Source organism: Oryx dammah, unplaced genomic scaffold, assembly GCF_014754425.2.
Source record: "Oryx dammah isolate SB20612 unplaced genomic scaffold, SCBI_Odam_1.1 HiC_scaffold_21, whole genome shotgun sequence".
NCBI lineage: Eukaryota > Metazoa > Chordata > Mammalia > Artiodactyla > Bovidae > Oryx > Oryx dammah.
Window position 1 is genome coordinate 61,360,172 of NW_024070205.1, and position 22,062 is coordinate 61,382,233.

General features: G+C 37.9%; 1 protein-coding gene across 1 annotated transcript in view; it reads left to right on the forward strand.

Moving 5' to 3' along the window:
• USH2A (usherin) overlaps positions 1–22,062 on the forward strand; it is a 922,740-nt gene that overhangs the window by 725,131 nt on the left and 175,547 nt on the right. Inside the window, exons 55-57 of the mRNA XM_040262869.1 lie at positions 8,215–8,322; positions 17,833–18,016; positions 18,954–19,111. Coding sequence (XP_040118803.1) covers positions 8,215–8,322; positions 17,833–18,016; positions 18,954–19,111 — 450 coding nt within the window. The remainder of the gene's footprint in view (positions 1–8,214; positions 8,323–17,832; positions 18,017–18,953; positions 19,112–22,062) is intronic.

Below are 22,062 nucleotides of genomic sequence, written 5' to 3' on the forward strand. Positions count from 1 at the left end.
TCCAAGCTAGGCTTCAACAGTACCTGAACCGAGAACTTCCAGATGTTCAAGCTGGATTGAGAAAAGGCAGAGGAACCAGAGAGCTAATTGCCAACATCTGTTGGAGCAGAGAAAAAGCAAGAGAATTCCAGAAAAACATCTGCTTTATTGACTGCACTAAAGCCTTTGACTGTGTAGATCACAACAAACTGTGGAAATTTCTTAAAGAGATGGGAATACCAGGCCACCTTACCTGCCTCCTGTGACACCCGTATGCAGGTCAACAAGCAGCAGTTAGAAATGGACATAAAATGATGGCTCCAAATTGAGCAAGGAGTACATCAAGGCTGTATATTGTAACCTTGCTTATTTAACTTATATGCAGAGTACATCATGCAAAATGGCGGACTGGATGATACAGCTGGAATCAAGATTGCCGGGAGAAATATCAATAACCTGAGATATGCAGATGACACCACCCTTATGGCAGGAATTGAAGTGGAACTAAAGAGCCTCTTGATGAAAGAGAGAGGAGAGTGAAAAAGCTGGCTTAAAACTCATCATTCAAAAAACAAAGATCATGGCATTTGGTCCCATCACTTTATGGCAAATAGATGGGGAAACAATGGAAACAGTGGCAGACTTTATTTTCTTAGGCTCCAAAATCACTGCAGATGGTGACTGTGGCCATGAAATTAAAAGACTCTTGTTCCTTGGAAGAAAAGCTATGACAAACTTAGACAGCAGTATCAAAAAGCATAGACTTTACTTTGCCAAAGAAGATCTGTATTGTTAAAACTATGCATTTTCCAGTATGGGTGTGAGAGTTGGACTATAAAGAAAGCTGAGTGCCAAAGAATTGATGCTTTTCAAGTGTTGGAGATGACTCTTGAGAGTCCCTTGGACTGCAAGGAGATCAAACCAGTCATTCCTAAAGGAAATCAGGCCTGAATATTAATTGCAAGGACTGATACTGATGGTGAAGCTCCAATACTTTGGCCACCTGATGTGAAGTACTGACTCACTGAAACGAATCACCAGTCTAGGTTTGATGCAGGATACAGGATGCTTGGGGCTGGTGCACTGGGATGACCCAGAGAGATGGTATGGGGAGGGAGGTGGGAGGGGGGTTCAGGATTGGGAACACGTGTACACCCGTGGCAGACTCATGTTGATGTAAGGCGAAACCAATACAGTATTGTAAAGTAAAATAAAGTAAAATAAAAGAAGAAAAAGACTCTGATGCTGGGAAAGATTGAAGGCAGAAGGAGAAGGGGACAACAGAGGATGAGATGGTTGAATGGCATCACTGACTTGATGGACATGAGTTTGTGCAAGCTCCAGGAGTCGATGGTGGACAGGGAAGCCTGGCATGCTGCAGTCCATGGGGTCCCAAAGAGTTGGATGCAACTGAACGACTTAACTGTAGGGAACTGAAACTTTAATTGGTATGTTCTTTATGCAATCAAATAAGCAACTTCCTTAGAGAATAACTGCTTTTCTCAAAAGATACATTTAATTAATGTTTAGAGTTCAGTGAAAAGAGAAAAAAAATGAAATAAAACATACCCAATTTTGTTTTTTAACTTTTGTGTTAATTTGTGTTTTGAATGAAATCCTTCCATTGTATTTCACTTTAAGAATAACTACAGTGGTTTCTACCCCTTTTATATCATTCAGATACTATTTAATCTTTAGAGGGAACTCAGTCATTGAAAATTTTCAGTGTGTTTGATATAACTCTTATCTGATGGAGACAGCACAGGACTTGGTGTTAAAATCATTGGTTTGTCCCTACTCCAACCCAACCATTTGTTCACTGTGTCCCTATTTGATACTCTGAGCCTGTTTTCCTACCTTTGAGGCAGGAACAGTATTTCTTGTTCTGGTGATGTTAAAGGCGAAACCTCCTCACCCTTTTACCAGACTTTTTCGTGTTCTTGCTAATTCTCTCTCCCATAATCTGGTACCTCTTTGCTGCTGCTGTTGGTACCTCTTTATAGCTCGTATAAAGGCAGATCAACTCATACACATAATAATAGCTGCTTATGCTCGCTGTGTGTAACATAGAAGACTCTGACCCTGTGTGTACACATGTAACATTATTAGCAATTATAAGAGTAGTATCACTTATAACTCTGTTTCTTGAAGGTTACCAAAAACAGTTCACCCAGGGTTCACAAATGGGCACTTAAAGGCTCATGAGACAAACAACAAAAATCATGTGTAGACTTTAGGTATGGCTCACTCAAGGCTACCAAATGACATCAGTTCAGTTCAGTTCAGTTCAGTCGCTCAGTCATGTCTGACTCTTTGTGGCCCCATGGACTGCAGCATGCCAGGCTTCCCTGTCCATCACCAATTCCTGGAGTTTACACAAACTCATGTCCATTGAGTCAGTGATGCCATCCAACCATCTCATCCTCTGTCATCCCCGTCTCCTCCTGCCTTCAATCCTTCCCAGCATCAGGGTCTTTTCTAATGAGTCAGTTCTTTGTATCAGGTGGCCAAAGTATCGGAGTTTCAGCTTCAGCATCAGTCCTTCCAGTGAATATTCAGGCCTGATTTCCTTTAGGATGGACTGGTTGAATCTCCTTGCAGTCCAAGGGACTCTCAAGAGTCTTCTCTGACACCACAGTTCAAAAGCATCAATTCTTTGGTGCTCAGCTTTCTTTATAGTCCAACTCTCACATTCATATGTGACTACTGGAGAAACCATAGCTTTGACTAGATGGACCTTTGTTGGCAAAGTAATGTCTCTATGCTGTCTAGTTTGGTCATAACTTCTTCCAAAGAGAGAGCATCTTTTTAATTTCATGGCTACAGTCACCATCTGCAGTGATTTTTTAGCCTCCCCAAAATAAAATCTGCCACTGTTTCCACTGTTTTCCCATAAATAGATGGGGAAACTTCTGTGTATTCTTGTCACCTCTTCTTAATATCTTCTGCTTCTGCTAGGTGCATACCATTTCTGTCCTTTATTGTGTCCATCTTTGCATGAAATGTTCCCTTGGTATCTCTAATTTTCTTGAAGAGATCTCTAGTCTCTCCCATTCTATTGTTTTCCTGTATTTCTTTCCTCCAAATGACATTTCCAGGACACAGTTGCTTTTCATCTGAACTCTCCTCCATTCTCAAGCTTCATGTGGTGGAAAAAGAACCATTTAAAATGAATGAAAGTTCTGTTTCTAAGCCTAGCTTTCAGCGGCCTGAATGAGGTCACAGAATGCTGCTGCCATTTCTCAGAATTGAGTGTTGATATCTGTCCTGGCCTGGGCGAAGTCAGCTCTCAACCAAGCACAAGGCCTGATAGTGGCCAAAGACTGGTTTCTCCAAAGAAAATTCGAGTTTTGTTATAAAAAATGTATGACTACACTCTGGAAGTTAAATATAACAGGTGTAGAATCACGTGACACAGCTGAGTGAGTGGAGTCGCTCCGTCGTGTCCGACTCTGTGCAACCCCATGGACTGCAGCCCACCAGGCTCCTCCGTCCATGGGATTCTCCAGGCAAGAGTACCAGGGTGGGTTGCCATTTCCTTCTCCAGGGATCTTCCCGACCTAGGGGTCGAACTTAGGTCTCCTGCATTGCAGGCAGACGCTTTAACCTCTGAGCCACCATGACACAAGCTAGTGAATGTCAATTGAAATGAGTCTGAGTCTATGCTTGATCCACCTGGTCCTTTCACCTGGTCAGAAGCCCTGCACTGCAGGGCAGAAGCATCTTTGGGAGACAAACTGCCCACGAATAAGCCATCATCCCTGCCCCCTTCACTTCCAGCCTCATGCCTGCCACTCTAATCTTTCTTCTTCTTCAAACTTTGCTGCTTTTCTCCAGTTCTCTACTTCCACTCCTTTTGATTTGGAGATGTCTTTGAACTCTTCTGACTTATTTTTATAAGTTTTTTTCTTTTTGAAGTATAGTCGATTTACAGTGTTTCAGGTATACAGCAAAGTGATTCAGTTATATATGTGTGTGTGTGTGTGTGTATATATATATATATATATATATATGTATTTCAGATTCTTTTCCATTATAGGCTATTACAAGATATTGAATATAGTTCCCTGTGCTATATAGTAGTACCTTGTTTGTTACCATTTTCCGTGTCAGTTCAGTTCATTCTCTCAGTCATGTCCGACTCTTTGGGACCCCATGGACAGAAGCACACCAGGCTTCCCTGTCCATCACCAACTCCCAGAACTTGCTCAAACTCATGTTCATGGAGTCAATGATGCCATCAACCATCTCATCCTCTGTCGTCTCCTTCTCCTCCTGCCTTCAATCTTTCCCAGCATCAGAGTCTATTCCAGTGAGTCAGTTCTTTGCATCAAGTGGCCAAAGTATTGGAGTTTTAGCTTCAGCATCAGTCCTTCCAATGAATATTCAGGACTGATTTTCTTTAGGATGGACTGGTTTGATCTCCTTACAGTCCAAGGGACTCTCAAGAGTCTTCTCCAACACCACAGTTCAAAAACATCAATTCTTCAGCACTCAGCTTTCTTTATAGTCCAACTCTTACATCCATACATGACTACCAGAAAAACCATAGCTTTGACTAGATGGACCTTTGTTGGCAAAGATATGTATATATATATACACACACACACACACAGAAAAATATTTTCTGTAGAGTAGCATAGTATAATATTATAGTATATTATATAATATAGTATAGTATAATATAATGTAATATGTTCTGTATAGTAGAGTGTGTCTATTCATCTCAAACTCCTCATTTATCCCTCCCCAACCCTTTTCACCTTTGGTAACCATAAGTTTCTTATCTATGTCTATGATTCTATTTCTGTTTTGTAAATAAGTTCACTAGCATCATTTTTTTTAGGTTTTCCATACAAGTGGTATCATATAATATGTGTCTTTCTGTCTCTGACTTACCTCACTTAGTTTGATAATCTTTCGACTTTTTGACCAATGCCCTCTGCTTAACACTCAGTTCTACACCCTGCCCATCACCCTTAATTCAAGTATTCCAGTGTCTCCAAGAGATGTATATTCCTTCACTAGGTCTGACCCGATCCTCTACTAAACCACCCCAGCCCTCTCAATTTAAACACCTTGTGACAGACTCCTTTGGCACACCTTCCTCAGTCTATCGAAACTTCTTTAAAGGCTGATTGCTCTGCTGTTGTGCCACCTCCATACATCTGTCTTCTAGGGTGAAATGGATGACACTCAACCCCCTTTAGAAAAGTTTTGTAAGGAAAAGACAATTTCCGTTTTTATATATTTAGATTTTCTTTTAGCGACAGTCCTCATTTTAATCAATTTTAGTACACCTCTAGGATGATGTTTTCTCTTGTTTTCCTAAGACCCATCCTAAATTGTCCTTCAAAAGTCTGAAACCAGACCAACCAGAATACAAAATGTGGAAGAGAGCAAAGGCTTTTTTTTTGGTTAGACTATTCCAGAGAAAAATCAAGTATTGCTTCATGTTTGCTAGCCATACTTAAGCCTGACATTCAGAAAAAAAAAAATCTAGAAAATATTTATTGTTCATAAATTATATTAATTTTGTTTTTATTTTAATAGTATTATGCAAGTAGAGAAGGATCTCCTACTCAATGAAATTGATGCTGTGGGCAAGAGTCCCTATGGAATGAAGAGGAAGGGCCTGTTTGGTCACATCACACTTGTGATGGTACATGTACATATCATAGCATTACAACCGTGCCATCCTTATTGGGTGCTTTTATACCCTGGTCTTCCTTAAACAATTTTTGAAACATGTTGAATACATGGGGAGAAATGATTTTAAAAACATTCAAAGATACCATCCTTACCCTCAAAGGGCTTACCTTCTAAGTGAGAAAGTAAGATATTCAGATACAGTGGTGTTACAAGGGTCAAGACCCCATTTTTCAGTAATGGGAGTAAAGAAGGCAACTTTGTCAGACTAAATCAGTCACTGCCATCCCTGACCTTCATTCTTAAATATTTCTCTTGAGCTCTATATTTTATCATCTTGAGCATTTTCCTATAAGCTTTTATCAAACCCACAAGGCTTGGAAATGGCCTAGATCTTTCACCATATTCCTCATCTGTAAATCAGGTAAATATCAGAAGTATATAAATCCTCCATAGCAGCCAAGTAGAAGATTATAATCAAATAAGTATCCACATCTTATCATTAAATTGATAAGGAAACACTAAGTGTTTTGAAGCTAAATCCCGAAGCAGCTCCAGCTATAGAACATTATGGCTTTAGCAGAGAAGCCAGACGACTGCTCCAATTCTAAGTGAACTAGTTAATTAATTTTTTCCTTCACTTAATGAGCACCTACTTTGTGCCTGTCACTATTCAAAGGATACAGTTGTGGGCAAAACCAAGTCCTTTTTAGGCTTATGTCACAGAGGTGGAGACAAGCGATAAATAAATAAACATCAGATAGTGCGGAAGGCCATGAAAGAATAAAGTAATTTGAGAAGGTAAAAAGTACTGGTTGTTGTGTGTAGATAAACTGACCAAATTCTTTTAAAATATAGCATTTGAATAGATATACATAAAGTGACAGAGAGACACATAAATGTCTAGAAGGAGAGTCCGCTCACCAAAAGAATAGGATATGTGAAAACAGTTCCAAATTCATGAAAAAATAAGTATAGAAATTTATTGGATCCATGTTGTAACTTAGCCCAATTATTTGACATAGATATTGTCCTGTTTTTTAATCAGAAAATATTTTTAAAGCTTTGGCTTTGTTTTACTTTTCCCAAGAGTCAAGGAAACAAATGTTAGCCTTGATGTATTCTTGTTGAATGCTGCTGAGTCTTAAAGTTGCTTCTACTAAAATAAAGTACTACTCTAAGTACTTCTCAACAGCCTTAGAGACTAGATGCAATGATTCCTTATTTTACAGATCAGTAGATCAAAGCAGAATGAAGCTAAGTAACTTCTGAAAAGTCACTGGCCATGCAGTGGTGTAATGTAACAATATATAACTGTATTTTGTATTGGGTTATAGCTGATTAACAATGTTGTGACAGTTTCAGGTAGACAGAGAAGGGATTCAGCCATCCATATGCATATATCCTTTCTCCCCCAAACTCCCCCTCCCATCCAGGCTGCCACATAACATTGAGCAGAGGTCTCTGTGCTATGCAGTATTGTTGATCCATTTTAAATATAGCAATGTGTACAGACAGAGAAGGAGAAATATCAAAATGGCATTCCTTATATATGGAATCTAAGTGATACAAATGAATTCACAAAAGAGGAACAGACTTAGGAAATGAGCTTATGGTTATGGAGGGCACGGTGAAGGGAAAGGACTTAGGGAGTTTGGAATGGACATGGAACAATATGTAACTGTTACCTGTGGATTGCCAACAGATATCAGTATATCTGTTGTTGGTGGATTGCTGTTCCTTCTTTTCCTGAGACTTTATTGAGCAATTACTGTGCTACATTATACATCTTATTATAAAAGAAATAGTAAACACGGTTCCCTCTTCATAATATGTCTAATCTATGTGTAAACACAAGACAACATACCTTGCAAAAAACTACAGAATTGTGAGATGGTACAGTAGGAGCATATATGGTAAAGAAATGCAAAGTTAAAAGAAAAGTTAATATGAGCTGAATATGGCTTGAGGCTAAAAATGTTGACTCTAACCTTTTTATTTTTTTTCTCCCTGCCCCTGTTCATATAAGAAGCAGTTGCAGAAACTGGGATGGTTAGCCTGGAGAAGAGAAAACTCAGGGGTATTTGATAACTGTCTACAAATATTTGAAGAACTGTCATGTGGAAAAGAAATTAGATTTGTTCTCTGTGTCCCTAGTGGGTGGAAGTATTAGAAAGAATTCACCACAATATAAAGAAGGACTTTTACACCAAACAAAGAGAACTCTAGAGCTCTCTAGAGATGGAATAGGCTCTTTGGGAGATGGAGCACCTCAATCCTCGAGGCAGGGGAGTCTCTTCAGTGATACCTGGTACAGGGGAATTAATGGAAAGATGGATGGATGGATGGATGGATGACAAGAATTTTCAGATCTCTTTGAAGGCTTAGAATTTGTTGTTTTGCAGTTGAAAAATGAAATGTCTTTTAATATGGAGCTGCTTATGAAGTTCCTTTCCCCCTTGGAGGGTTTTCTGCTCTTAAAAATTTTGGATATCATATCTGCAACTCTGCATGTGACTGCTAGTGTTTACCTGATAATAAATAATCCTCTCAAGAGGTACTTGATTTCTTGTTTGCTCTTTCTAGGTCTCCAGCCATACACCAACTACAGCTTCACACTTAGAGCTTGTACATCTGCTGGATGCACTTCAAGTGAGCCTTTTCTAGGTCAGACTCTGCAGGCAGCCCCTCAAGGTAATTAAAAAGTACCCATGGTTGGGAAAAAGAAGTTTTCATATGGTATTTTGACATGAACTCTATAAACTCTATCATGACAAACAAGGAAGAAGAAATAAAGTATATGGATCCAAAATAATATTCTAGCTTCCTGTTTTTCAAGTTTAGTTAAACTATAAGTCTCCCAAGGCAGTTTGCTTTCAGTTCATTAGATATGGTTTTCCTTGAAAGAAAAAAGATACTATGTACTTGGATATGAAATTCCTCCAAAAATCAAAGGTTAAATATTCCCAGTGCAGCTAAAATATAACAAGCACCACACTCCATGTTGAAGCTGATAAAAATTATTCACTGCCCACAAGAACTTGCAATCAAGTAGAAGTGATAGGGTAAGTAACCAAATTGACATAAAGAGAGAGAATCTTAGAGGTGATGTTTATGAGAATTAATGAACAGAATGCTCAGGTTAATCTTGGAAGGGAGAGATTACAACCCATCAGGGACTTCAAGAAAGATCTTAGAGGGTGGATGCCTTCTGAGGGACCACAAGGATCAAGGAATTGACAAGTGAACAGATAGAGGAAATATACTATCAAACACAGCTTGAGGGATTGGGAAGTGGGACCATCACCTTAGAAATCAAATTGGCAATGTCTGTTAAATGTAAAATGTTGATTCCCCGTGACAGAGCAGCTTCAATTTCATTATCTAATACCAGAAAATAACACTTTCACAGCTGCACAAGGAGGCATGTACCAGGTTGTCTATTGGAAGCAATCTAAATGTCTTTGAGTCGGGGAATTGCTAAATTTATTCAGATATATTCACATTATGGAATTCCATCAATTTAAAGAAACAAGGTGATCTGTACATATAATGTAGAGTTATAGAACTGTGTTAATATATGGCATCTTTATGTCTAAAGCCACACATAGAAAATTATATTCATTTCTGTAGATAAATGCATAGGAAAGATTTTGGAAACATGCATATCTACCTGATAACAATGATCTGTGGGTTAAGAACTGGGACAGATAGTATCATTTACTTTTAGAAGAAAAATATGCTCAGAAACTTGGGCTAGTGATCAACTAATTATTTTGTTAATCTTTATTATCTGCTGCTTTCCATGTGGGGAAACAAGAGGCATAAATAAGCTTCTGAACAGAAATGTAATATTAATGCTCATCAAAGAGTCCTGAACTACTTGTCCATTACTCTTGTAATGAAGGGGTTGTTGTACCTCAGAATATTAGACCTGAACTTCCTACCAGTAAATGGGGAATAAAATGGAAAATTCCACATATGGGGCATATGGCTCCTCACCAGGAATTCACTAATGATGTTTTCTATATAAAGAATGTTTCATGTCAAAAAGCTTAGTGTTCCTTTGAAAGGAAGAAACCAGCAGTGGATTTTTTGGAAAGGGAAACTATCAAATGGATACTTTGATGATAATGGATAATTTCTAAAGGATCTATCAATCAGTTTTGGCTGGAACTCAAGCCTGATAGAAGAACAGGGTCTCTCCACTTTGCTCATCCAATACATATATTTAAATTCTTAGGCAATATGGATCTCTACTCTCACTTTGTCCGAAACAAAAAACATTTTCTTGAAAGAGCTCAGATTTCATGACTTAAAAATTATAGCTTTCAACAGTGCTGGGGAGTATGAGATGAGAAATGTTTTACTTGATTTGCTTTTTAACTTTATTCACCTTTCCTTTAACACAAATAACTGTGCAAAGAAACAGTAAACTAAATGGGCTTTCCTCTGCAGAAGGAACATGGATTTAGAATCCATTTTCCGGCTGTATAAGTGCCAATTGTGAATAACTTGTATGAGAAATAAATGTAGTCTGAGTGCTTAACTTGGAGGTTGTAAGGGAACAAAGCAGCAGTAACATTAAGTTGTGTTGTTTTGCTAAAGTGGAAATAAACATATTATATCCTCTTAAATTAATAATCCAAGTATAACTAATTTTAAAAGGCCTAGTTGAGTGATCAGACATAATTTGACGGTCTAACATTTGAGTGTCTAAGTGGATATGGAGAGATTTAAAGGAAGCATTTGTTCACAGCCACCCTGAAGTTCCTTATGTCTGTCATTTTCAATCTATGTAAAAAAGAAGCTAAAACATATTATGACCCCATTGGTAAGCTGGTCCTGATTCGCTATAATTTTGGCCTCCTGGGAAACGGTGTACCCTTAGTCAAGTAGTGGGAAGAGCTTGAACTGGATTATTGCTCTCTTTTAAGAATTGCTGCCTGGTGTCTCAGATGGTAAATACTCTGCCTGTAATGCAGGAGACCAGGTTTCGATCCCTGGGTCAGATAGTTCCCCTAGAGAAGGGAATGTCTACCCACTCCAGTATTCTTGCCTGGAGAATCCCAGGGACAGAGGAGCCTGGCAGGCTACAGTCCATGGTGTCACAAAGAGTTGGATATGACTGAGCGGGTAACACATTTACTCATGATATCCTTCCTTGAAGAATAAAGACTATTTGTTTTTACCCACACATCCACAGTGCTCAACACACACACAAAATGACACATTTGAATAGAATGTTAAATCAACAAATGAACAAATATTGAACAGTCCAGAAGTCAATACATTTCTGACATTAGCCAATAAAGAACTGGTTCTTTTTATTAACTTCCAAGGGAAAGCCAATCCACAAAAAATGTTGGTATTTTTGACTTGGAATGATTCATATGGATTTAAGAAGTGGGTAATATTGCATTTCACTCAAGACAAAGTTAAAACAAATCCAGTAGACATGTTCCTTTTTTAGCAGCTATTATATCAAGAGAGCAACCAAGGTTTCCTTCTGACCTTTCCCCCTTAAACCTCTCAGCTAGTTTGCCGGCTCCCCACTCCACTTCTAGATGATTTCCTGCACGACCATCCATCTCCTTCTCTTAAATTGCCTCAATTCTGCCCTCCCATATTGTAGACTGCTTTTCTGATGTCACTGAGACCCAGGCTCTGTGAGGGAGGTAGATTCTTCACCTGAGACCTTACTAAGACCTCTCACCAAAGGCAAGTCTTATTCTATCAATGATTTCTTGCAGTTGCCAAGATAAAAGTGTCTCCACATCATTCAGTTCAGTTCAGTTCCATTCAGTCACTCAGTCATGTCCAACTCTTTGTGACCCCATGGACTGCCTCATGCCAGGCCTCCTTGTCCATCACCAACTCCCGGAGCTTGCTCAAACTCATGTCCACTGGGCCAGTGATGCCATCCCACCATCTCATCCTCTGTCATCCCCTTCTTCTCCTACCTTCAATCTTGCCCAGCATCGGGGTCTTTTCCAAAGAGTCATCTCTTCACATCAGGTGGCCAAAGTATTGGAGTTTCAGCTTCAACATCAGTCCTTCCACTGAATATGCAGGACTGATTTCCTTTAGGATGGACTGGCTGGACCTCCTTGCAGTCCAAGGGACTCTCAAAGTGTTCTCTAACACCACAGTTCAAAAGTAAAAATGGAGCACTTATTAGTTTTTCACACACTCCAATTTCATCTTAGAGATCAAACCAATGGACACAGGGTTATTAGCAAATGGACAGAGCTTTCTCCCACTTATGTAAATATAAAACTCAAGTTTCATGTAAAACATAAGCAACTTCAAAATGTGGCTTCATTTTATTTCATTGACTCCTCTCTACCAACAGGCTACACTGACTGATGCAAAACAGAAACTAAGCAATAGCCTTTTCTAGTACAGTGGTGATTTTTTAAAACATCCTTCAAGATGAGAAAAACAGGACTGCAGGGAGCATATTATGAACCAAAGCTTTATACTTTATCTCTTAAATCAGCAAATTAACATCATGTTTAAATCAAAACTCTAATTAGTTGGTTGAGTCATTTAGCAGCTGTTGGCAGAGCGACCCAGACATACAAGTATGTTCTGATTTGTGTATTTGTCCAAGTATCTAACATAAAGTGAGCTTTCAGAACAAAATAAACTACTTTCTTCTCAGAAGTAGGTTGTTCTTAGAAAATCAGTAAGTTTGAGCCATGTTTAAATCTATCTTGATTCTTCCAGAATGTTGCAAGTAAATTGCATTTGAAAGCCCTGAGATTTTTTTCTTATGAAAGTGTTGAAATCTTACCCTTTACTGAGTAACTTACACAGGAGATACAATCAATCAAAAACTATTGGTTATTGGGAACCTAATATTGAAATGCTCTTGATCCCTGTCTCCTGTATAATGTTACGAACCTCTGTCCATAGTTCATCAGGCACTCTGTCTATCAGATCTAATCCCTTAAATCTATTTCTCACTTCCACTGTATAATCATAACAGATTTGATTTAGGTCATACCTGAATGGTCTAGTGGTTTTCCCTACTTTCTTCAATTTAAGTATGAATTTGGCAGTAAGAAGTTCATGATCTGAGGCACAGTCAGCTCCTGGTCTTATTTTGGCTGACTGTATAGAGCTTTTCCATCTTTGGCTGCAAAGAATATAATCAATCTCATTTTGGTGTTGACCATCTGGTGATGTCCATGTGTAGAGTCTTCTCTTGTGTTGTAGGAAAAGGGTGTTTGCTATGACCAGTGTGTTCTTTGCAAAACTCTATTAGCTTTTGCCCTGCTTCATTCTGTACTCCAAGGCCAAATTTGCCTGTTACTCCAGGTGTTTCTTGACTTCCTTCTTTTGTGTTCCAGTCCCCTATAAGGAAAAAGACAACTTTTTTGGATGTTAGTTATAAAAGGTCATGTAGGTCTTCATAGAACCGTTCAACTTCAGCTTCTTCAGCATTACTGGTTGGGGCATAGGCTTGGATTACCGTGATATTGAATGGTTTGCCTTGGAAATGAACAGAGATCATTCTGTCATTTCTGAGATTGCATCCAAGTACTGCATTTTGGACTCTTTTTTTGACCATGATGGCTACTCCATTTCTTCTAAGGGATTCCTGCCCACAGTAATAGATATAATGGTCATCTGAGTTAAATTCACCCATTCCAGTCCATTTTAGTTCGTTGATTCCTAGAATGTCGACGTTCACTCTTGCCATCTCCTGTTTGACCACTTCCAATTTGCCTTGATTCATGGACCTGACATTCCAGGTTCCTATGCAATATTGCTCTTTACATCATCGGACCTTGCTTCTATCACCAGTCACATCCACAACTGGATATTGTTTTTGCTTTGGCTCCATCCCTTCATTCTTTCTGGAGTTATTTCTCCACTGATCTCCAGTAGCATATTGGGCACCTACTGACCTGGGGAGTTCCTCTTTCAGTATCCTATCATTTTGCCTTTTCATACTGTTCATTGGGTTCTCAAGGCAAGAATACTGAAGTGTTTGCCATTCCCTTCTCCAGTGGACCACATTCTGTCAGACCTCTCCATCATGACACATATGTCTCGGGTTAGAGAAATGCAAAAAAGCAAAATGGCTGTCTGGGGAGGCCTTACAAATATATGTGAAAAGAAAAGAAGTGAAAGGCAAAGGAGAAAAGGAAAGATATAAGCATCTAAATGCAGAGTTCCAAATAATAGCAAGGAGAGATAAGAAAGCCTTCCTCAGAAATCAATGCAAAGAAATAGAGGAAAACAACAGAATGAGAAAGACTAGAGATCTTTTCAAGAAAATTAGAGATACCAAGGGAACATTTCATGCAAAGATGGACACAATAAAGGACAGAAATGGTCTGGACCTAACAGAAGCAGAAAATATTAAGAAGAGGTGGCAAGAATACACAGAAGAACTGTCTGATCTTCACGACCCAGATAATCATGATGGTGTGATCACTCACCTAGAGCCAGACATCCTGGAATGTGAAGTCAAGTGGACCTTAGAAAGCATCACTATGAACAAAGCTAGTGGAGGTGATGGAATTCCAGTGGAGCTCTTTCAAATCCTGAAAGATGATGCTGTGAAAGTGCTGCACTCAATATGCCAGCAAATTTGAAAACTCAGCAGCGGCCACAGGACTGAAAAAGGTCAGTTTTCAACTCAATCCCAAAGAGAGGCAATGCCAAAGAAGGCTCAAACTACCACACAATTGCACTCATCTCACACGCTAGTAAAGTAATGCTCAAAATTCTCCAAGCCAAGCTTCAACAGTACGTGAACCATGAACTTCCATATGTTCAAGCTAGATTGAGAAAAGGCAGAGGAACCAGAGATCAAATTGCCAACATTCGCTGGATCATCAAAAAAGCAAGAGAATTCCAGAAAAACATCTATTTCTGCTTTATTGACTATGCCAAAGCCTTTGACTGTGTGGATCACAGTAAACTGTGGAAAGTTTTGAAAGAGATGGGAATACCAGACCACTTGACCTGCCTCTTGAGAAACCTGTATGCAGGTCAGGAAGCAACAGTTAGAACTGGACATGAAACAACAGACTGATTCCAAATAGGAAAAGGAGTCCATCAAGGCTGTATATTGTCACCCTGCTTATTTAACTTCTTTGCAGAGTACATCATGAGAAACACTGGGCTGGAAGAAGCACAAGCTGGAATAAAGATTGCTGGGAGAAATATCAATAACCTCAGATATGCAGATGACTCCACCCTTATGGCAGAAATTGAAGAGGAACTAAAATGCCTCTTGAAGAAAGTGAAAGAGGAGAGTGAAAAAGTTGGCTTAAAGCTCAACATTCAGAAAATGAAGATCATGGCATCTGGTCCCATTACTTCGTGAGAAATAGATGGGGAAACAGTGGAAACAGTGTCAGACTTTATTTTTTTGGGCTCCAAAATCACTGCAGATGGTGACTGCAGCCATGAAATTAAAAGACACTTACTCCTTGGAAGGAAAGTTATGACGTAGCTAGATAGCACATTCAGAAGCAGAGACATTGCTTTGCCAACAAAGGTCCATCTAGTCAAGGCTATGGTTTTTCCAATAGTCATGTATGGATGTGAAATTTGGACTGTGAAGAAAGCTGAACACCGAAGAATTGATGCTTTTAAACTGTGGTGTTGGAGAAGACTCTTGACTTCCAAGGTCTCTTGGACTGTAAGGAGATCCAACCAGTCCATCCTAAAGGAAATCAGTCTTGGGTGTTCATTGGAAGGACTGATGCTGAAGCTGAAACTCCAATACTTTGGCCACCTCATGCAAAGAGTTGACTCATTGGAAAAGACCCTGATGCTGGGAGGGATTGGGGGCAGGAGAAGAAGGAGACGACAGAGGATGAGATGGCTGGATGGCATCACCGACTTAATGGACATAAGTTTGGGTAAACTCCGGGAGTTGGTGATGGACAGGGAGGCCTGGCATGTTGTGATTCATGGGGTCGCAAAGAGTCAGACATGACTGAGCGACTGGACTGAACTGAACTGAACTCAATATTGAAATTAGTTTTTAAAAGCTGAAGAAGAGAGTTACAGTGTCTATTCATAACATGAACAGATGACAACATGAAATGGGAGACTGATCTTTCTCATTTCTAGGTTCTCCATCAATATGTTTTTATACTTATAAAGAGTACTTAAATGTTTGACCTTGAATTACAGTTGTTTGTATATACATTTTATCTTTTATACAGAAAGGTATCAATTCCTTGTAAAAATGAGCCATATCTTAGTCATATTTGCATTCCATAAGTGTAATAATTTGCAGGATATATATTTTCAATAATTTTATTCATTTAATACTTATTAGGCATTGTGCTATCCATAAAGGTACATGGACTACTAATACAGAGAAGATCCCTGCCCTCATGGGGCTAACCTTATTAAAAGCAGGATAGAGAAATAGTCATAAATACCTGAAAATAATTATGATATAAAAAAGGATTATGATGTTATGCATGTTGAGAGGTAATAGAAAAGAGTGTATATATGATCAAGAGGAACAAGGTGGGTATCACTTTAGATTGTGTTAAAGTTATGGTTATGCAATAGTGGTCAAATAAGCCCCCCCAATAAGATGATATTTACACAGGTCACTGAATTTGGAGAATAAAATGCATAATTGTCATTGTGTCATGAACAAAGATGTTCTAGTCGTAGGGACTGGAAGTGCAAAAACTCAGTGGTGTGAAAGAAGCTGAAGCATTCTTAGGCTAGAAATGAGTCTGGTGTGGCTAGAGCTTCGTGAATGATAGAGAGAATGGTGCCAGGTAGGCCAGAGCTAGAAAAATGTAGGACCATACAGGTTATCATGCGGAATTGGAATTACACTATATGAACAATTTCAGAAGGGTTGTATATTTTATGAAGATTACTTTAGCTTAAATACACACTTTATATACTTTTATAAAGGTTACAATGAAATAAAGATGGACAAGATGTAAAACATGGACACTACTTTATCACAGGAGTTCATGAGAGGGAGAAATGTAGTTTGGATCAAGAGAGGTAAAAATATAAGGTCTATGCACATTCAGTGGAGAAGGCAATGGCACCCCACTCCAGTACTCTTGCCTGGAAAATCCCATGGATGGAGGAGCCTGGTAGGCTGCAGTCCATAGAGTCGCTGAGAGTTGGACGCGACTCAGTGACTTCACTTTCACTTTTCACTTTCATGCATTGGAGAAGGAAATGGCAACCCACTCCAGTGTTCTTGTTTGGAGAATCCCAGGGACGGTGGAGTCTGGTGGGCTGCCGTCTATGGGGTCGTAACAGAGTCGGACACGACTGAAGCAACTTAGCTTAGCATGCACATTCAGAGTAGAATCTGCAGGACTCGATGATAGATTCCATTTAGGAGTGAAAAACTAAAAGCCTCAAGGATAATTTTTTGTGTTTTCCCCAAGAAAATGAATAGTTGGATAAGAGTGGAAGACAAATAGATGGTAGACCAGAAAACCGCGAGTTCCATTTTTAGATGTTTTAGGTTTTTGACGTGTAATTAGTCATCCAACTGGAGGTAGACAGTGTTAGAGAGTAGATTCAAGGGTGTGACACTCAGGAGAGAGATTTAGCACAGAGTTGGGCATCAGGCAGTGCTCAACATATAGACAGTGTTTAAAATTGAGACTAAATGATCATCTACAAAGAGAGTGTTAGGTAAGATGAGGAGAGGGAAGTGTAGAGAGTCTAGTTCTCCAAGGCACTACATCATTTTGGAGTACAAGAAGGAAAGAGAAGCCAGTAAATGAGACTGAAAGAAGTAGCCAGAAAAAAGAATCAGAGTGCAGTGTCAGAAATGCAAAGTATGCTTGTTCATTGAATTTCATAATTCAGGCAAACACCAACACTGGATTATGATTCCAAGTAAATAGGCATCCAAGTTGAGATTCCCTGGATAGTCTCTTAGGCCTTCCTGACACTCCGATTAACAGCCAACATAGAGAAACTTTCTACCCCTAGTTGTCAGATACTAGAGGTAATTCATAATAATAATAATAATTAAAGCATTAAAAAAATATTAGTATCCAGTTATATATCTTATCTCCAGAGCAAATAAAATGTACTTTTGTTGCTCACCATGATATATATATATTTATCAACAGATAAAAATGTCATAGTATGTGAGGGATGGTATGACTTTTGCTAATATTCTTATCTTATCCTGACAATAAAAATTCATAGTGTTTTCTTTGCCAGGAGTTTGGGTGACACCTCGACACATTGTCATCAATTCTACAACAGTGGAATTATTTTGGAGCCCTCCAGAAAAGCCCAATGGCCTCATTTCTCAATATCAATTGAGTCGTAATGGAAGCTTGATTTTCCTGGGGGGCAATGAGGAGCAGAACTTCACTGATAAAAACCTGGAGCCCAACAGCAGGTAAACTAAAAGAAAGCTTTAACAGTCATACAAGTGAGAATTTTAGATTTTTCAGGATCAAGAATAAGTCCATCTCCACCTGAAACAATATTATATCAATTGGTTGATTAATCTCCTCATGTATTAGCTATTCCATAGCTAATGAGATCTCTTAATCTATTTCAGACTGAAGACCCAAGCACTAGCTCATTATACTAGTCCTCAGAGGATGTGAAATTCCTTCAAAATGTAAATAAATAATTAGTCTTTTATTTGACATGAGAACTTTTAAGTATACAAAATATACAAAGCATTAAATTTTTTAAATTATCAAATGATCTTCAAAAACATGCATCCCTAAACAAGCAAGAAAAGAGATTTAAAGAGGTTTGTTTTACATCAACTGCCTTTATTTCTGGTATAGTGTTTTCGCTACTTGTGATACTATGTATAGACATCAGTGGATTGGGGGGAAAGTTCCACATATTTGCAATTCATTCCCATTCATTTCTCAGCAGAGATAAAATATATCTTGGATCAACAGATGTTTTATTGCAGGGAGTAGAGTTCAATTTAGTTTTATTGTAGAGAGTAGCAGATCAATTTAGAAACATCTTTCTCTAAACATACTTCCTAAACTCTAAGCCATTAAAGATGGAGAAGGTTCATTTGAATCCTCCATATTCCACCAGCACACTCCAAGACTTTCCTGAAATGTTTAAGAAAAGCAATTAATTACTCAAGGGTTAAAAATAAAATGGGAAAAGGACCAAAACAGTGGAGAGAGCATTGCCTGTGGTAGGAAAACTATAAGCTCTATAGTCAAGTTTCTGAATAGGAAGCAGGGAATTTGCAGCTTGTCACAAATTTAGGACTAAGCAATAGATAGAAAACTCAACAATCAATGTTCAATTCCCTGTGCATTGCTTTATCACAATTCTTTCTTTTTGAAATATAGATATGTTTATAAGTTAGAAGCCACAACTGGAGGTGGCAGCAGTCCAAGTGATGAGTACATTATACAGACACCTATATTAACGCCAGAAGAAATCCAGCCTCCATATAACATCACAGTAATCGGGCCTTATTCCATATTTGTAGCCTGGACACCACCAGGTAAGAAATAGAACTAGTGTGTGTGTATAAAACATTTTAGAGGAAATTAACTGGAGGTAGGATGAAAATGTGAATTTACTAAGTCAGAAAGACACAATCTGTCTCTGGATAAGTATAAACAGAATAAACCAAACCACACTCACAAGAGTTTATATGCATAACCATTTATCCACACTCACAAGTGTTTATATGCATAAGCATTTATATACATACATATAGATCGATATAGGTGTAGATGTGCAGATGAAGATATATAGATACTTAGATATATACATTTCTATCAAAGCAATACTTTCCAATACCAGCAGCACCTAAAAATCTCTTCATACATACCCAAGGTAAGTCATATAGGTCTGAATTACCTTGAACATTCATTTCAACAGGATTCCCCAGATTGAATCATTGGTGTTATAGTAGTGAATGGGGATTCAGAAAAAAAAATGGACCACTCCACCCATATACATTGAGTTGTGACCAGTTGTGTTGGCTGAATTTTTCCTCTTTGAGCTTCCATCAAACCATTGACTTAATAGTGGGTTGCTTTTGTAGTTTAGTACATTATTATTTGGAATATAATAATCATCCTTAGCCAAAATTCTGATTGCATTAACTCTGTGGGTTAAAGATTACAGTGAAATCTTCTTGCTTTGTCTTTTAACATGCAAGGTATATGGAAGTTTTGTTTCAGTAAAATTTAAAACTGATTTTTATTGTATTATGCACTTCAAAGATATGTGGTTTTATTTTGAACATCTATTCTTAATATGAAGTTGAAACATGAAATGAACACAAAACCCTGTTGTCCCCATCAGGTTAAGTTTAGTCACATTTCTACATGGTACTGAAAATAATTGGTTAACAGTCAATTGGGCTATCAACAGATCTATTTTGTAAAATAATTAACAAAGACTTATTTTTCATTAAACATGATTCAGTCAAAACAGGTAATATAGTCATAAACATAACATAAAGGCCTAAATGTATAAAACTTAAATTCTCATGAACCAACATCCTTCTGCTGTTGGTTTTAAGAACAAAGTACAAACATAATCTAAGAACAAAGACAAAAGGGTCTTTTTTGAGTCAAATCCACAGACAAAAATCTCTCAAGACTTTCTAAGCAAAGAAAAACTAAGTTGCTTAATATATTTAGTTGTTAAATATAAATGATTCCTTTCACCTTTGTTTTGAAATGAATATGTAACATACTAAATTAAACAAATCAGGAGATAATCAATAACACCAGAATGTGTTATCAAGTGCTGTAATCCTTATCTCAGTTTTAGAAGCATAGATATTCTTGAACTCTGCTTTTAACAGAGGAAAACCCAAATCTCCTACTGTGAAAAATATACAAATTTAGGGACTTCCCTGGTGATCCAGTGGGTAAGACTTGATGCTCCCAGTACAAGAGACCTGAGTTTGATCCCTGCATGCTGCAAATAAGACCCAGGGCAGCCAAATAAATATATATATTTTTTTAATCTGCAAATTGATATGTTCTTTTATGGAATTTATTTCTCTCTTCATGGAAGAGCATGACTATGTTACCTCCTTTTAGCATGTTTCTCCATGGCGTTTTTATGGTGTCGTGATGTTTTTGCCCCACAAAGTAAAATGAGGCATCACAGAGCCAGCCTAAGGTCAGATTCAGCCTGATGGCTGGAGACTTCTCAAATTTGGCCCAGGGTCTTCTACTATCCAGGTTCTCAAAGAACATAAAGGAAAGTTCAGGGTGGTAAGTAAAGTTGATGGTTTCCTAGCCAAGCAACCAGGAATTTTCCATGGTGTGTTAAATTCCTTATCATGTTCACATTATGACATACCTAAATTGCCGTTGCTAATCTTAAGACTTTACACTCAGTAAGGATTTGAAAACATCTTTCTTTAAAAAAAAATTTTTTTTTGGAGTATAGTTGATTTAGTTGTGTTAGTTTCTGCTATACAGCAAAATGAAACAGTTATACGTACACATATATTCACTTTTTAAGATTCCTTCCCTTTGTAGACCACTACAGAGTTTTGAGTAGAATTTCTTGTGCTCTACATTAGGTCCTTATTACTTATCTGTTTTATATACAGTAGTATGTATATATCAGTCCCAGTCTCCCAACTTATCCCTCTCCTTTTTACCCTTGTTATCCATTAGTTTGTTTCCTACACCTGTGACTCTATTTCTGCTTTGTAAATAAATTCATTTGTAACATTTTTTTAGTTTCTACATATAAACAACTTCATATATTTGTACTATTCGCTGACCTTAAATAAGTCAGTTTGTCTGAGTCTCAATTATCTCCATCTGTAAAATGGAAATAATTAAGCACCCACATGTAGGGTTATTATAATGATTAAATGAGATAATTTATATAGTTGATATATTATCTGGTCTGTATAATATTCTATGTGTGCAGACACTGCACTCAGTCTCTTGGTCATGTGAGACTCTTTGTGACCCCATGGACTGCAGCCCACCAGGCTCCTTAGTCCATGGAATTTTCCAGGCAAGGATATTCTATAGGTAGTGATAATTTTTGGGTAATTAGTTTTACCTTTAATTATTTTAAAATTAATTTTATTGAAGTAGAGTTGTTTACAATGTTATATGAGTTTCTATTGTACCAAAAATGAATCAGATATACATATACAAACACCCTCTCTTTTTTGAATTTCCTTCCCATTTAGGCTGCCATAGACAGTTGAGTAGAGTTTTCTGTGCTGTATAATAGGTTCTCATTAGCTATCTGTTTTATACATAGTAGGGACTATATGTCAATCCCAATCTTCCAATTCATAACATCCCTCCCCTTTCCCTGCTTGGTATCCATGTTTGTTCTCTACGTCTGTGTCTCTATTTTGCAAATAAGTTCATCTATACCATTTTTTATGGATTCCATATATATGTGTGTTAATATATAATATTTGTTTTCTTCTTTCTGACTTACTTCATTCTG